Source organism: Elaeis guineensis, chromosome 2 (genome assembly GCF_000442705.2).
Source record: "Elaeis guineensis isolate ETL-2024a chromosome 2, EG11, whole genome shotgun sequence".
NCBI classification, from domain to species: domain Eukaryota; kingdom Viridiplantae; phylum Streptophyta; class Magnoliopsida; order Arecales; family Arecaceae; genus Elaeis; species Elaeis guineensis.
The window spans coordinates 120,648,528-120,664,191 of NC_025994.2; the positions used below are offsets into that span (position 1 = coordinate 120,648,528).

The 15,664-nt window shown below is 39.4% G+C and overlaps 1 protein-coding gene across 2 annotated transcripts; it reads right to left on the reverse strand.

Annotated features, from left to right (window-relative positions):
• Nucleotides 1–10,760: 10,760 nt before the first annotated feature.
• On the reverse strand, nucleotides 10,761–15,330 carry LOC105038926 (protein trichome birefringence-like 42). Of its 2 annotated transcripts, XM_010914860.4 has the most exons (5): nucleotides 14,441–15,318; nucleotides 14,154–14,328; nucleotides 13,326–13,507; nucleotides 12,859–13,017; nucleotides 10,761–11,223 (listed from the first exon to the last, which is right to left on the reverse strand). In XM_010914860.4, exons 1-5 carry the CDS (start codon nucleotides 15,220–15,222, stop codon nucleotides 10,893–10,895), a joined length of 1,629 nt encoding a protein of 542 aa, XP_010913162.4. In that variant the 5' UTR covers nucleotides 15,223–15,318; the 3' UTR covers nucleotides 10,761–10,892. The 2 variants fall into 2 exon arrangements, with proteins under 2 accessions (XP_010913162.4, XP_019708615.3); XM_019853056.3 differs by lacking the exon at nucleotides 12,859–13,017 and having other exon boundaries at nucleotides 14,441–15,330.
• Between the last annotated feature and the right edge of the window lie 334 nt (nucleotides 15,331–15,664).

Here is a 15,664-nt window from a genome sequence, read left to right on the forward strand (position 1 = left end):
CTTATTTCTCTGAAAGTATGACTTCCAATCCTCATTTGATAAATTCCTGAGAATCTTGTGGGGGAAAGAAATAGTTCATATTGTACATAAAGTATTTTGTTTTTAAAAAAATATTTTAATTCATTTGTTTTCTTGTTTTGTGAAATGGAAAAGAAACCATCATTATAGTTTGTTGGAGGTTATTCCAAAAACTGAAAATTCATACAAGAGCTACTTCATATGGGGTTATATGGTGCGATAAACTGGTTGGAGCTCTTTATTTGTGTTAAATTGTTACATTGCTATTTTTGAACATCCGTTGGTAGTGGGCTTTTAAGTTCTTATTTTTTCAGATCAAACATAAGTCTATTGGTGTCGGTAATTACATATCTGATGGAAGGACAATCACTTGATGGACTTAGGGGTGGTAGGTATGGTCGTTTATTCGGATATCAATTTGTGGTGGGCAGGTCAGAAGAATATACGTAGATCAGATGATGAATGGAATTTTTTTTGGATAAAATATATAATTTTTTTGATAAAATGATTCATTCAAATAAGTTTTGTATGAATATTATTAAGAAAATTAAAAAATAAAATATCTCTAAATTGTCTAGGATTGACCTCCTTTTCAGTTCATAAAGTTTTTTCAGTATGCTCAGGTACAAAAACTGTCGTCTAATTAGTAGTAGTATTTGTCTCATGAAAGACATGCTTGATAATTAGTGCGCTACATCCTCTCAGTAATATCGAGGCGTCATGTAAAAGTGAGCGGTGTATTTTGTAGTCAAGACATCAGTGGTAGTCACCCTCCACAATAAATAGGGTCGTTAGGTGGCAGCTAAGCAGAATCTGAGATAGAGATTCGTGTGACCTAGGTGGGGATTATCTTTGCTAGGTGGATTTTGGGGTGACTCAACTTGTTGTTGAGGGTTACTTTGTCATGGTAGTGTCTTTGCTTCAGAATGCAACTACAGTAGAGCGGTTCATCCATTTCTGCATGATATTTTGATGTTGCTGGGAGGATGCATTGCATTGATTATTAGACGTGAGACGAACATTGTTATTGATTGGATGGTATTTTTTTACAGTTGAGTATATTGGAGAAATTTTATGAATTGGGATGGGTTTTTTTTTGGATAATTTTTGGATATTTTATTTTTTGATTTTTTTGGTTGTATTTATATAAGATTTGTTTGAATGAAACGAGCTTTATCAAAAAAAAAAAAAAAATACACTTTACTAAAATGAAAGAGATAGATATTGCATTTATTATCTGGTCCACATATATTCTTTTAACTTGCCATTGCTATGATTCCCTTTCAATCCCACACTTCAAATTCATGCCATCCTATAAGGGTAGATCTCGTCTTATGGATAACCATGACTGCACCCTTGCCCATCAAGCGCTTGCACAAACCATTTATCTTCTATCAAATGTGCAATTACCGGCACTAATAGATTTGTACTTAGTCTGAAAAAGTAAGGATTTAAAATCTCGCTCCCAATGGATGGTCATAAGTAGCAAGTCAAAAATAATATAATAATTTAATATAAAAAAAGGATTTCTATCAGATGATTGCACTTTATAGCCCCGTATGAAATAGCTCTCGTTCGATTTTTCGATTCTTGAGGCAGGCTCCAACAAGCTAGAATGATGGTTTCTTTTTCATTTTACCTTGGATCACATAAAAAACAAAACCTCCTCCTACCTCTGTAAAATAAATGAATTTAAAGTATTTTTTTTATGTTGATGTACGATATATCTAAAGCTTCCAAAGAGTCAAAATGAATTATTTCTTCCTCACACGTGATTCTTCAGGAATATATCAAGTACGGATTGGAAGTTATACTTTTGGAGAAATAAGGAATTTACAAATAGCCTAAGAACTTAAGATCAAGGCAGTGTTTAACTGCCGACAATGCACAATTCTACACTCTACTAACGTTGACTAGTTATGTGTTCTTGCATTCATAAGAATTAGTGGCAAACCAATGAACACGTTACAAAATATATTTGATTAGGGTATGTGCTCCTTTTGCAAAAATAATATATATATATTTTTTGGATAAATTATACAATTTTTTTTGAAATTTATATTTATTATATTTATATTAAATAGTTTGAAAAGTCTACACTTACGCACGGTTAAATTAACGGTGTTAAGATAACTATTTATAATATATAAAAAGTTAAAAATTATCACTTCCACCTATATAATATCTCATTATGTTTTTCCATCATCTATTTCTTCCTCTTTTTTCTTCTACTCTCCCTCCAACTGCATATCTCCCACTTCCTTTGTTCTGTTCTTTGCATTCTTTCTGAGTTGCTCGAATCAAGCAATTTAATTCTTGGACTTTGGAAAATTGCCCCCTAAGATTTCTAACCTATCCACCATTGGCCCAATTTTGGCTACTAGAAATCTCCCTCCATGGGCACATATTCATCTCGGCTATCGTCCTATCCCATGCTGCCCAGCTCTCCTAGGTTGATGAGTTCGTGGACTTCTCCACCATCAAGCACGGCACCCATAGTAGGTCCATGAGTGACTCGATCACCTTCCTCGGAGCCCTTGGTTGACTACAGCATCAATGATGGCAGGCCCATGAGTTTGATCGTCTAGATGATGACCAGCTCCTTTCCATGTTCTTCGATGACGTGCCCCACTTTTCGATGGCTGTGGCGTCGATCTCGTCATCGAGCCAGTCAACACCTTCTGACCACAATAGTAGTGCAGAGATGATAGGGGAGAGGTAGAGGTAGTGGAACTAGGTAGAGGTGCAAAGGATGAGAAGAGAGAGAGAGTAGCGGAGAAGAAAAGAGAGGAGGTGCAGGAGCCGTAGGGACATCACCATTGCTGTCGGCTTCATCGTGTTGGATGCCAGCTTCGGCTTTGCCACCACCCCCTTCGACTATTGCCATCATCGATGCGATAGTCGGAAAGGCTTGAGCTTTCGAGCTCATGGAGGTTGGCCTCTGAGTCGTCGAGGTGGTCCTCGTGGTAGAGGCTCTTCATCTTGATGCAGGCGGTGATGGGGCCGAAAAGGCCACGGATAGTGATGTGGGCGAGGATGGAGTCGGTGAAATCAAAGATGGAGCCCTCGACGGGGGAGTTGAGGATGACGTGGTAGGAGAAGGTGTTGAGGTTGAGGCCATGGAAGCGCATGTAGGCAAGGAGCTAAAGGGCGACCTTGGGCTTGCGGTGATGGCGTAGCCGATGACGAGGGTCTCATGGAAGTGGGGGTGTGGTGTGGTGGTTTTCGTGGTGAGGAAGGGGTGGCAGGAGGAGAGGGAGAAGAGGCGGAGCCACTTGAGGATGATGGAAATCAGGCGAGCACAGGAGAGGAGGTGGAAGATGACATCGTAGGCGGTAGTCGGGCTAGCGGCCGGATCAGTCGAAGAAGTGAAGGTGGAGCGGGTGGAGGGCGGGGTGACGGTAGGGTGGGGATGATGGCAGAGAGTCTGGAGCATGAGGGGCTTGGAGGGGAGATCGGATTTAATAGAGGCGAAGGTTTTCATTTTTTTTTTAAATTTTTTTTCAAAGTTATTTTGGTCATTTTAAAAATTTATAATGACATGGCAATGAAGTTAATATTAAGATTGCATTTGGTAGTTGGTAATCTATTCAGATTGTCGCTAATTTAAAGTGGGTCCATCGGATTAATGTGTTTGGTATGCCTTTTGGGTGGCAATTTACATTACTTTCCAGGAGGCAATCTAAATAGCCTGAGATAGGGATGACTATCCAGATTACCACTTATGATGTTATAAAAAAAATTTTTGGATAAAATTATCTCTCAAAAAAATCATATGAAATCTGCAGCACCTTCGCCCTCATCTTGTCCCACCCTCCCTGCGGCTCCTCCGCGCTCATTTCCACCACCCCCATGGCCCCCTCCCCACTCCTTGATCAATAGGTGATGCCTTCTCCAAGAGAAGGAAAGGAGGTGCACTTCTGGGGGTGAGAAAGCGGCCATGGGGTTGGTATGTGGTGGAGGTACGGGATCCAAGGAAGAAGAGCCGTGTTTGGCTCGGGACCTTTGACACAGTTGAGGGGGCCACTAGGGCCTACGCATCCACTGCTTGCGAGTTTCATAGCTCCAAGGCCAAGATCAATTTTTCCTTCTTCGACCCATCTCAAACCCAACGCCCTTATTGTTGCCACCATCAGTAGCGATGTAACTCCAAGCAGTAGCACCGTCGAGTCCTCCATTCAGGCAGGCGATTTAACATTTGAGGATTTATTCCACTCGAATTCAATCATTGCCTACTTTTAGCCTCGATGGTTTCCTTTTTCTTTTTTTTTTTTGATCTCGAAGGCTTATTTTGCTATCTTTAATCGGCCAGCGTCGAGAAGCAGCTCTCAGTTTGGACCAGTGGGGATCGAGTGTTGGTGGCGGCGGCAATGATGGCCCCTCCCTTTCGACGAGGATTGTCGATGGTGGATTGCACCACCCAAGGTGAGTCGAGGCTTCGATGGAGGAGCTACTGCACGACGACGATGAAGTGCTTTGCAGGGTCAATTAGCGGATGCTACGGTGGCTTGGAAGTTCCGACAAAAGCTCACTTATCGAGTCATTGCCTCCATGGAGATCCGCTGCCCCAACTGTCCATTTTTGTCCTCCACCGCCTCCTTGCAAAGCCTGCACACCAACTACTCTGCATATCACTCTTGCACCCACACGATGTATTCCGAAGTGCACTCTGTAAGTCCGCAGCACTCGCATGATGCCGCTTCTACCACATCCATCTTCTCTTCCCCCAGCGCTGCCTCTCCCTCATCACTATCACCAACATCTTTTCTAATCCCAAATCCAAAAAAGTAATTTGGGATCTGGGTTGATGGACGAGAGATCCAACTCGGTGTTGTAACCTATCAATAGTCAATTTTTTTCGGATTGGTGAAAGTACTTATTTATCAACTAAAAAAGAAAAAGAAAGAAAAGTATCAAGATAAAATTATTGAGGATATTTTGAGAATTTGATTTCATATTAACAATAATCTGATTGTCATATCAAATATATCAATCAAGATTTTCAATAATTTTACTACAATATTATCTGTATGTATCAAATACAGTAATCAATATTACTGATAATTTAATAATGATAATTTATTTTGAAAGTAATTCACATTATCTTTTAAAATTATTTGGCAATGCACCAAACGCAACCTAATAGACTGTTTAACGGTATGAGTTAGATTGTAAGGTTGATTAAAATATTAAGTATATAATTATAGATTTTAAAAATTATTGGATATATTTATAATTTCGATCTATTTTCAATTTTTTTTTTATAATTTAATTTAAAAAAAATAAAATAATATGTGTTAGTATACATTTATTTTCACGTGATGCAGGTAAATCTGTGGGTCACGCCATAAGTACTCTATAACGTGCTTTTTTTTTTTTTTTTTTTAACAAGATACATGGTACATGCTAATAAGATAACTACGGTTACCAGAGGATGGGTAAGGGAAAACAGGCAGTAGACATAAATGGAAATCTGTAAAGATACAACAGCAGAAATTTTGTTGGAGGAAGTTCCAGCGACATTGAAGGGAGGGATATGGCATTAAAGAGCTGTCCGGTAGTGGGACGTAATGCGAGAAAAAGATGACGCATGCGATCATTGGAAAAGGCCTCTGTAGTCAGAATGTGAAGAGCAATCCACTGTTGGCATCCAAAAGGCTGGCAGCAGCAGGAAGCGAAGAAAATATCAAGAGGGTAGAATGGGATCAGAATCATGTTGTCCTGTAGCGAGGAGGCAAAAGGGATAACACGGAAGGCATTTGCAGCATGCGAAGAACATATCCACAGCAGGAAGGCATTTGCAGCATGCAGAAAATATATTTGATAAACGAGGTAAAAGCTGAAAATGAAAGTTGATGAAAGCATGTACTCCCATGGCTGCAGTGTTGCTTGCTTGTAACTGTGTTGAAAAGAGAAATTAAGGAGAGTATCTGAATAAGGACTGAAATAGCCATCTCTGTAGTGCAATTGAAGGTATACTTACGCATGTTGTGTATATTAAAATTTGTGACGTAGATAAGAGGGTAAATAAACTCTTCCAGGAGTAATGAAAGTTAAATTGATAATCATGCTCCCAATAGCAGAGGTATGAAGAAAAAACAGTTAATTCCTACCAATTGTGTGCAGAGTGCAATTGAGAAGCGAGGGTCACATATACAGAACAATAAGATGTGTGCAGTATAAAATGATGGCAGTGAATTGTGAACTTTCAAAAATGACGAATATAAGCTGTTCCATAAACATCAGCATAAAGAATTAGGGAAAACTGTGAATCCAAACCAGAGGAACTATCCAAACAAAAGTCATCCGGTAATGCTTTGCATGCCATATAGTCTACAGCTTTGTTAGCTTCTCTAAAGGTATGCATAAATTTGATAGTAGGAGTAGATGACTGCCAAGCTTTAAGATCCTGAAGCAAAGATGCAGAAATTTAAGAGGGGTTTGGGTAGAGAGCCAAGAGATGATTGTGGATGAATTGCCTTCCACCCAAATTAAGTTGGCAAAAAGATGCTGAACGGCCTATTGTAGGCCAAGCTTGGTTGCAGTGAGCTCAATGACTGGCATGGAGGCAGTCGGCAGACATTTGTCTCCGGAACAGATAAGTTGGCCTACATGATCTCTGATAACGTATCGAGCAACAGCTTTAGAATGTGTAACAGAAGCATCACAGTTAAGTTTAATAACTCCAAAGGGGGCAACCAACGAACTAGAAAGGTTTTCGAGAGTGAGTGACAATGAGATTAGTTGCCCCAGTGCCTTGACAGAGTAGAGAGTGAAGCTGAATACAACATAGCCAGAGAAGAATCTTGTCTGAACGTTCGAGGTGCAGTAATTATCTCTTGACCATGTACATGAGCATTACGAACCTGCCATAACTTCTAAGCCAAACATACCACAAGTGACTTCACTCTATCCTCTACCAAGGCATTGGATAAGAAGGATTTGAAATCCGACAGAGAGATAGAAGTGAAAGAAACGTGGCACATTTGGTCTAGGAGTTGCCAGCAGGTTTTGGCAAAGGAGCATGAAAACGGAACATTAGTACAATCCTCTACTTGATTTGGGCATAAGTCACAATATCGTGGGCCAATTGGAATAACACTGTGATAGGCCAACCAAGCTTTGCAAGGAAGGCAATCCCAAAAGGCTTTCAAGCAAAAAATTTTGATGCGTGGAGGAACTTTAAGTCTCCATACACAACTAAAATTAATTGTGGACTCTAATCAGTAGATGGGGGGCGTGAAGTGGGATGTTGGATAAAGAAACTCTGTTAAGCAAAGTCGAACTCCAAGAGAGGAATGGGAATTGAGGCAATATGTTGCATCATTTCAGCAGAGAAATAATGAGGGAGCTTGGATATATCCCGGGTTTTGAGGTCAGTAATGAGATCTGATACTTTGAGGTCAACGTGTTGGGTTTCCATATTAATAAAGGTAGGTCAAGCTGAAATTGGTGTTGTACTTATCCAAGGGTCTTGAAAGACATTAATTTGATGTCCTGTTCCAATCATCCACTGAAATTGGTGTCGTATGGTTTGGCCATAACTGCAAATCTTGGACCAAATGGGAGAAGAGTGGCGTGGCTTATGGTAATTTACCCATGAGCCTGGAAACCCATACTTGGCAGTAACCAGTTGGGCCCATAATTTACCTAAACCTCCTTGAGATTTAGGTAGACAAATTGAATCCCAAAATATGTAGTGTAGACAGTGTTGGGATGATATATGGCCAACAAAAAGGCATGAAACTCCTTTTCCAAGTTACTAAGAATGCTTAGGGGCACGCGGACAGAAGATAGAGCATAAAGAGGTACAGAAAAAAGCATTGATTGTAAGAGTGGAGCTTTAGCTACTATTGATAAAGCCTTCCACTGTCAAGAAGAGATTCTTTGAGGAACTTTGTGGATCGTATAAGTAAAATCAGTAGACTGAAGGGTAGACCTAGATAACAGCAAATCTAAATATTGCCAGCCAGTCCTTTTTTTCGGAATTTGCAAAAGAGCAGAAATTGGATGCTCAAGAGAAGAGAGAGTAGTAGGGCTAAAAATCATATGAGACTTGGCACGATTAACAGATTGACCCGAATGCAAGCAGTGAGCATCGATCAAAGCTGCTGAGCATAGAACATCTTTGATAGTAGCTCGGGCCCTAAGTAGACAATCATTAGTGAAAAATCATGGGAGAAGAAGGGGCCTTGATGCGGTCTATAAGCTTTCAGCAAATTAGAGTGAACTGCATAATCGGTGCTGGCCTTCATTTTATTTAAGAGCCCAAAGGAGAGATTGTGCTGGTCGGTACTTGCACGATCACTGAAAGCATATACCATTTGTTTCTAGACAATCTTGTTGAGATTGAGCTGTGAAGAAAAGTGTCTTACCTGAGGCTGGTTTGCTATGCCAATCTTGAACCTAATGTGAGGTCTGTAACTCCGCAGCATGTCATTAGAGAGACAAGATGGTTTTTTCTGCCATATTGATTTCGGGATGCAACATAGGAGGTTAATCAAAATAAATGGTGCACATGGGCAAGTGTTTGACCTAAGGCTGGTTTGCAGCCCTGATCCTTATCCTGATTTGGTATCTGGTCTATAACTCTACAACATGTTATCAGAGAAAACATGATGGTTTTCCTACTATATTTGATTTCAGGACGAAGAGTTGGGGGTTGATCAAAATTAATGGTGCACAAAGGCCATCACGAAAATGGTCCAACCTGAGGCAGGTTCCAGGCTTTGTAGTCTCAAGTCTAATATGGCATCTGGTCTGTAATGGTGCACATGGGCCATCACATGCAGAAAGTGTCTGACTTGAGGATGGTTCTGGCTCTGGTCCCGAGCCTAATATGGTATCTGATCCCTAACTCCACTACATATAATCAGAGATAGAAAAGATGTACTTCTTACTATATTTAATTTCGTGGTGAAGCATAAGGGGTCGATCAAATTAAGTGGTGTATAGGGCTGTCACATAAAGTTTGACTTGAGACTGGTGCCAACTATTGTATCAAGCCTAATATAGTATCTGATCTCTAGCTTTGCTACATATCATTAGAGAGAGAAAAGACGGTTTTTCTATTATAAATGATTTTTAGGGTGTCACAAACCTGAGCCTGGTTTTAAACCCTGGACCCAACCCTAGTATTATATCTAGTCTATAACTCCGCTGTGTCACTAGAGAGAGAAAAGATGCAGGGTTTTTCTGCTATATTTGATTTAGGGATGAGGCATTGGGGTTAATCAAAATAAATGGGGCATATGGGTCATCGCCGACGTGCCCGACCTAAGGCTAGTTTCCGGCCCTAGTCTTAAGCCTAATATGGTATCTGTTCTATAACTCTGCTACATGTCATCTGATGCATAAACATATAAATACATCCATGGTGTTTGGTCTTGGTCATTATGTATAGCTATATTTATCTGTGTTCTGTTTCAGACTATGGTCAATCTACTCATCCTCATGGGCAACATACATTATGATGGTTCTTTATTGTCATTTTCTTTTTGGACGTCTACGGCAACCAATAGTTATGCAATTTACTTGACTTTTACTTTATGCTCCTACATGCAACTATCATGGTAACTAACTTGTCAAACCGTTCTAATATGTGTGAAGCCATCTAGACATCATCGTAATATAGATCCATCCTAGAACCTCCTCCAATGAACTTTCTCTTTTCATACAAAATTTGAGGACAACAGGCGGAAAGATTCATGACTCTCTGAACTGTAATACTGAGAATCCCTATGAGAGAAAAAGCTTCACAGTGGTGTGTTTAGATATTTGTTTAGAATGATTAAGAAACCTTCGATGAAGTTTTACATGGATCTGAACCCTGAGCAACCTAATCCACAACTTGGTCTAAAACTAAATTCTTGTCAGTTACATTGCGGTGTGGTGTAATTAGATCTGTTTGTAACGATTAAGAAATCTTAGGTGAACTTTGACGTGAATCTGAGTCCTATGCAGTCTAATCCAGAACTTAGTCCAAAACTAAATTCTTGCAAATTAAAGCCCTATCCTGAAGAATAAAATGATGTTTTAACAATCCGAGACCCAGGCAACGAGTTCACATGCTATGAACTCTGCTGAAACGTGTTTTGGTGATACAAATATTACCAAATTTTGCCTGCCGATGGCAATTACAACGAGTGGTGGATCACACAAAGCAGGCTAATTTCTGTCAACCTAGATATTTGGTCGTTTCTTGTATTATGATCTTACCTTTCGGTTGTCGGGAGATTATTGCCAAATATATATATATATATATATATATATATATATATATATATATATATATATTTCCTTTTATCAGAAGAAAGTCAGATGTGCATTTCGTTCAAAGCCTCGGCTATCAAAGCACAGTGTACTGGCACAAAAATTGTATGCTGGCATCAATACTAGAACATGAATCTGATTTGGAGTTCCTGTAAGCATGTGTTTATGCAATGCAATTATGATGGCGCAGCTGGTTCCTGTGCTTCTGAGACGTGTGTGTAAGAGGTAATGATGTTGATGCTGCTTTAAGTTGGTCATTCATACTCTCAGATTATGAGAAAGCCTAACGCATGGAGATACTTCTTCATGAGACTCACTGTCTCAGTTTGCAGATATCGGGCAGTTGTTTGTACCCCTTAAAAAAAAAAAAAAAAAAAAGGAGAGAGAGAAGATTTTATAAAACTAAGTTCTTTTTTTTTTCACTTTTTTGGTTTGGAGGAGGGTCAGCATTGAGCATAGAATCTGAGCATCTATAATTTATTGGTTGTATTTATTTTGTAACAAGCCTTTTTTTATCTTACATTTGAAATATAAACAGTTTTACTGTTCTTATGTTAAAATAAAGAATAAATATGGAAATTAAAGAATAACAAGTAGAAGATCTATGATACGGTGGATGGGACTCCAAAGAGGGAGGCAAACAGAAGCGCGTTCCAAGTATCAGGTAGTCCTGGAAGACACCAATGGCTACAGTCGGCATATATTTCAGGTTGCTTTCGCTGCTCTGCGGTCAGGAGTATCCCTTGCCTTGAGGTGTACACTGTTGTGTGCGCGTCTCTCCGGTATTCTGATAGCCGTGTGATGTTCAGATATCGAACCGGTGTTGTCATCTTCTGGATGGCCCTCTCCACTGAAGATATCATATTTCTTGGAAACCTCTGCACGTAGGTCTCCGTGGTGATCGGTCTGGTCTGATTGTAGCACCAGTTATCCCTGCATATTGGACATTGGTGAATCCGGGTGCTTAGCCTTCTTAGCTTTTAAATGCAAGTGTTTGTGGAACAGTGCATAGATGATAGTGGCAATCAGTGCTCCAATATGATATAACTATGAACATGTGATTGTTTTAGAGCTCACAAAATATGAGTTGACCAATCAATTTGACTCGTGTTCCATCTGCCATAAGCAGGGTTGAGTTTGCGCTAAATGAATTTGTGTTGTAAACACGATAACCTTTTTAATCTATTTAACATTAGATCAGATTTAAATTTCAGATATCTAATCTATTTAATCCGTCTAATATTTAGATTGGATTAGATTAGATAATTCATTTAACTCATTTAAATGATTTAACCTATATAAAATCTGTTTAACTCATTTAAAATCTGCTTAACTTGTTTTTGTCTTGTTTAACGTGATTCATTTAATTTGTTTAAAACCATTTAACTCGTTAACAACTCAGTTCATCTGTTTAATTTGACTCCACTTGTTTAATAAATGAATTATGCAGGTCAAATCAGATTATCTATTTAATAAACATGTTCGATGTCTGATTTAGATATAAATATTTTATCTATTTAATAAATAGGTTGAATTCAAATCGATAAATTTTAATCCAACCAGCATCTAATGATTCATCTATATCCAACCAACTTATTCAGGTTGCTATATCCCTAGATTGTTTGTTGATGCAATAGTTCTAAGCCCTTAAGCAGGTACTCAGAAGGCGATTCTCTTCAGATTTTAAGGTGACGTTTGATGCATTACATAGATAATGTTGCTATGGTAATGTGATTACAAAGGAAATGTGATTACCTAGTAAAATTATAGAGAATCTTATATTGCAGTATTTGGTATGTGCAGTAATATTATTGTAAAATTACAGAGAATTTGACATTGCAGTGTTTGGTATATAATTTAGATTATATAAAATATAAGCTAATTTTTTCAAAGTACCCCCATCTTTGCTTGTTGATTATTGTCTATTTTCTAAAAGGACAACTTAATTTTGAGACCAACCATTTTTCGTGACATCACCTATTATGTTTTCTTTTCTATTTTCACTAACTAGGACCATCCATAATTTATTTTGATTTATTTTGATGGAGATATTTTGGTTCTGAAGTTATTTTATTGAAAAATTACAGGATTATCATATTATATGCAATCATATAACCATCTCTCTCTAGACAATCAGATTATTTTTTTTTGAGATAATATTGTATTACATGTAATGCAGCATTATCTGTGAAAATAACGAAATAAATTGTATAATTTGATTATCTATTGTGGATTATACATCTCTTAAAATTTCATCCATTTGAACCCTGGCACTGGATCAACCACTGAGAAAGCGAACAAGGCTCGCTTCGAAAATGATGAGACCCACCAGATATGTTTTATTCGATGCAGGTGTGAAATCATTTAGGACAAAATCCTAGTTGGACCCGGAGAATGATTCTGTCACCACCAACCTTAATTATATCTATTTAATAGCCAAGGAAAACTTCAATTATATCAATTTCGACACTTTGGATGAAGTCCAATCGGTTCCTCTCAACATAAAAAACACACCATGGAAAAAAGTTGGGGCTACTCGATTGTTCGTTTGGGCAAGGGCCTACATACCTCTTGTGCTCAGGGGAGACGCTCCGGAAAAAGACAGTAGTCTTAGTGGAGTCCACGTGTCGGTCAACCCAGCGAGCCCACGTCCTCAGAGCCTTATTAAACGCTTCAATTACTCCCATCTCTTCCATCAATTGGCCCCTGAACTCAAAATGGTCCCACCTGCAACGTTCCGCTCAACCCTCTCAGTTTCTCCTCAAACTCGGTTTAGAAATAAGTAAAAAAGTAGGAAATGAATGGAAATTCCATTCATAGTAGTTGTTCATAAATCTTTCCAATAATTTTTTGGCTGAAACTTCCTAAATAACTCTAGGCTAAAGATATCTCCATCCATTAAAATGAGATAAGGAAAAGACAACGATAGAAATAAATTATGTTCCAGGTCTTATGTTTGCTTTAGTACTGAACTAAATGCCGCCCAAGTGCAATTAACGAGACAAGGTTCTGATATGAAGGTTCGTGAAACTAACCCTCTTATTTTTCCATGGTGAGTCCACCAGTGTCCAGTGTTGAACACCATGACATCCGCACCTCTCCAACGCTTGGATGACCCCGGAAGCTTGTCAAGTTTTAGGATCTTGGAATTGTCCTTCCTTTCCTCCAGCTCTACGAGAAATGGATTCCAATAGAACTCCACCGTGCAATCGAAGTCCTTGTAGCAAAAAGGAAAATGAAAAGCAAGTAAATAGCTAAACACTTAAGCTAGCTAATTTGCTATTATTGTCACTTTGGAATGTACTCATCATTTGTCACGTCTATATAAAGATATAGCGATGCTGCAAGAGTAGTACGGCCCCATTACATCCACTGCCCAAGATGGTCCACGTGTAAGACAGAGGTGGGTGCCAACTCGAGTGTTTTTGAGATTTGGTGTGTGAGGCACTCTTCCTGCTAGGCCAAAACAGAGGGCAGGGTAATAATTGCCGCAAGTCCTCTCCAACTTTTTGTGTCCAAGCTGAAACCTACCAGCTTTCCCTTGTCAGTGATTTTTTTTTTAGGTGGGAGGGGGTTGGACTTGGAGGGCGTTTTCTGTGATTGGCTTAAACTATTTGTGTCTGAAAGGAAGCCAATAAGAGATTTTCTTAATCAAAAGCCTTAAAATATATATACGAATAAATTTAAAACCAGTCAGTGATTGACTTAAAAACGAAAAACTCTTAATAGCTTCCTTTCTAAATTTATCTTTTTTCCGCCAAGTTTACCCAACATATTCCCGGAATTAAAACTCTCAATCACAACAAATATTAAAAAAAAAAATCCAAAAAAATAAGACGGCGGAGGATGGTAAGTAAATTTACCAAGGCTCGAAAGATCTTATATTCTGGACTGTTCGATTTGACATAAGCCTTGGACCGGCGCCCCGAAGAGTAAAGGATGCAGGCGAGCGATTCCCACATGTTTCTGTTAAGAGAGTCTCCGACGATCACCACTCTTTTCCCTCGCCACCTTTCTAGCAATTCCTTCCCATTATACCTTCCAAGATTATAAGTAAACTGATAGCAGTTCTTGTTTGAAAAAATATACCATCAATCTGTGAAAATTGGAGAAATTTAATTAACTTCCTCAAGTTTGGAATGCGGGGTACCTTGGAATTTCGCAGCCTTTAGGCTGCCACCTCCAATGCTCATAGTCTTTGTCTGGTCTTCCATTCTTCTGGCAACTCACTTGATCACTAAGAAACGGACACCAATGTCCACGGTAGAGCGGATAGCCTTTCCGGTCATAAACCCACTTCCCATCAAAGATATCACACTTCTTCTCTTCCTTGATCTTTTCCTTCTTAGCTCCACCACCCACCGGTACCAACAACGAAGTATAATTTTCCTTGTACCGAGGCATCTCCATCTTGCTTTGAGAGGAGACCGGATTTGTTCCATTAGATTCTGAGGACACTACTGGAACTCCACTAGATTTTGGTTCTTTTGCACTAATCTGTGGAGACAATAAATCCATATAACTGGATAACGGAGATAACGCTATGTTGGTTGTTGGGGGTTGAACAATATCTACAGTTTGTGTGCTACGAATTGGACCACCACTGTGCATGGATTGGGAAGAGAGTGGCTCGCCGGACTCCAGCAACGTCGCGACGAGGCTCGTCTGGGAGTCTCGAAAGGATGCGAACGCCGGCGCCGGACGAGAAGCTTTGTTGAGGCTGAAGCAGACGAAGAGGAGGCCGAAGAAGCTCGCCAAAGAGCAGAGGAACCACTTGCGGTTGACGAGAGAAGGGATGAGGGACTCCATGGGAAATCCTTGCTGTTGGAGGACGCGGCAAAGAAGGCATGCCAAGAGAGGGAAGTAATCGCTTGGGAGAAGAAGGATGGGGGAAGAATTAATTAATGCGCCAGCTTTATTTGGTAACACCATGATGTCTCCCTATTTGGGTCGGTTATGAATTATGATGGTAAAAATTGATGCACGAGGTACAGTGTATCGGTCTTTCAAACTAGGAAACAAGTGGGTGGGCCTTTTGGCCTATGATTACTTTTTGTGGATTGGCGATGCGGGCGTTGTGAATTGGGTGAAGCTCGGAGATGGATGGTACCAGCTGGAAGGTGTTTATCCTAGCAGGTGAGGATGCTATGTACCTTCTGCGTTCGGTATAATTCAATGGGGGGGTTGGTGCGTCTCAACCTTTTGTTTAGGGAAATGATCAGTAGTCTTTTTTTTATCATCAAAAAAAAATCCAGTAGTCCTTTTGTTCTTTTCCTTCTTTTTATTTTATTTCAGCAGTCCTTTCGTCACATGTAAAGTTTTCTTTTAGCACTGCATTGAAGAGGTCCGGTATAACGGCCACTGTAAGAGTAGG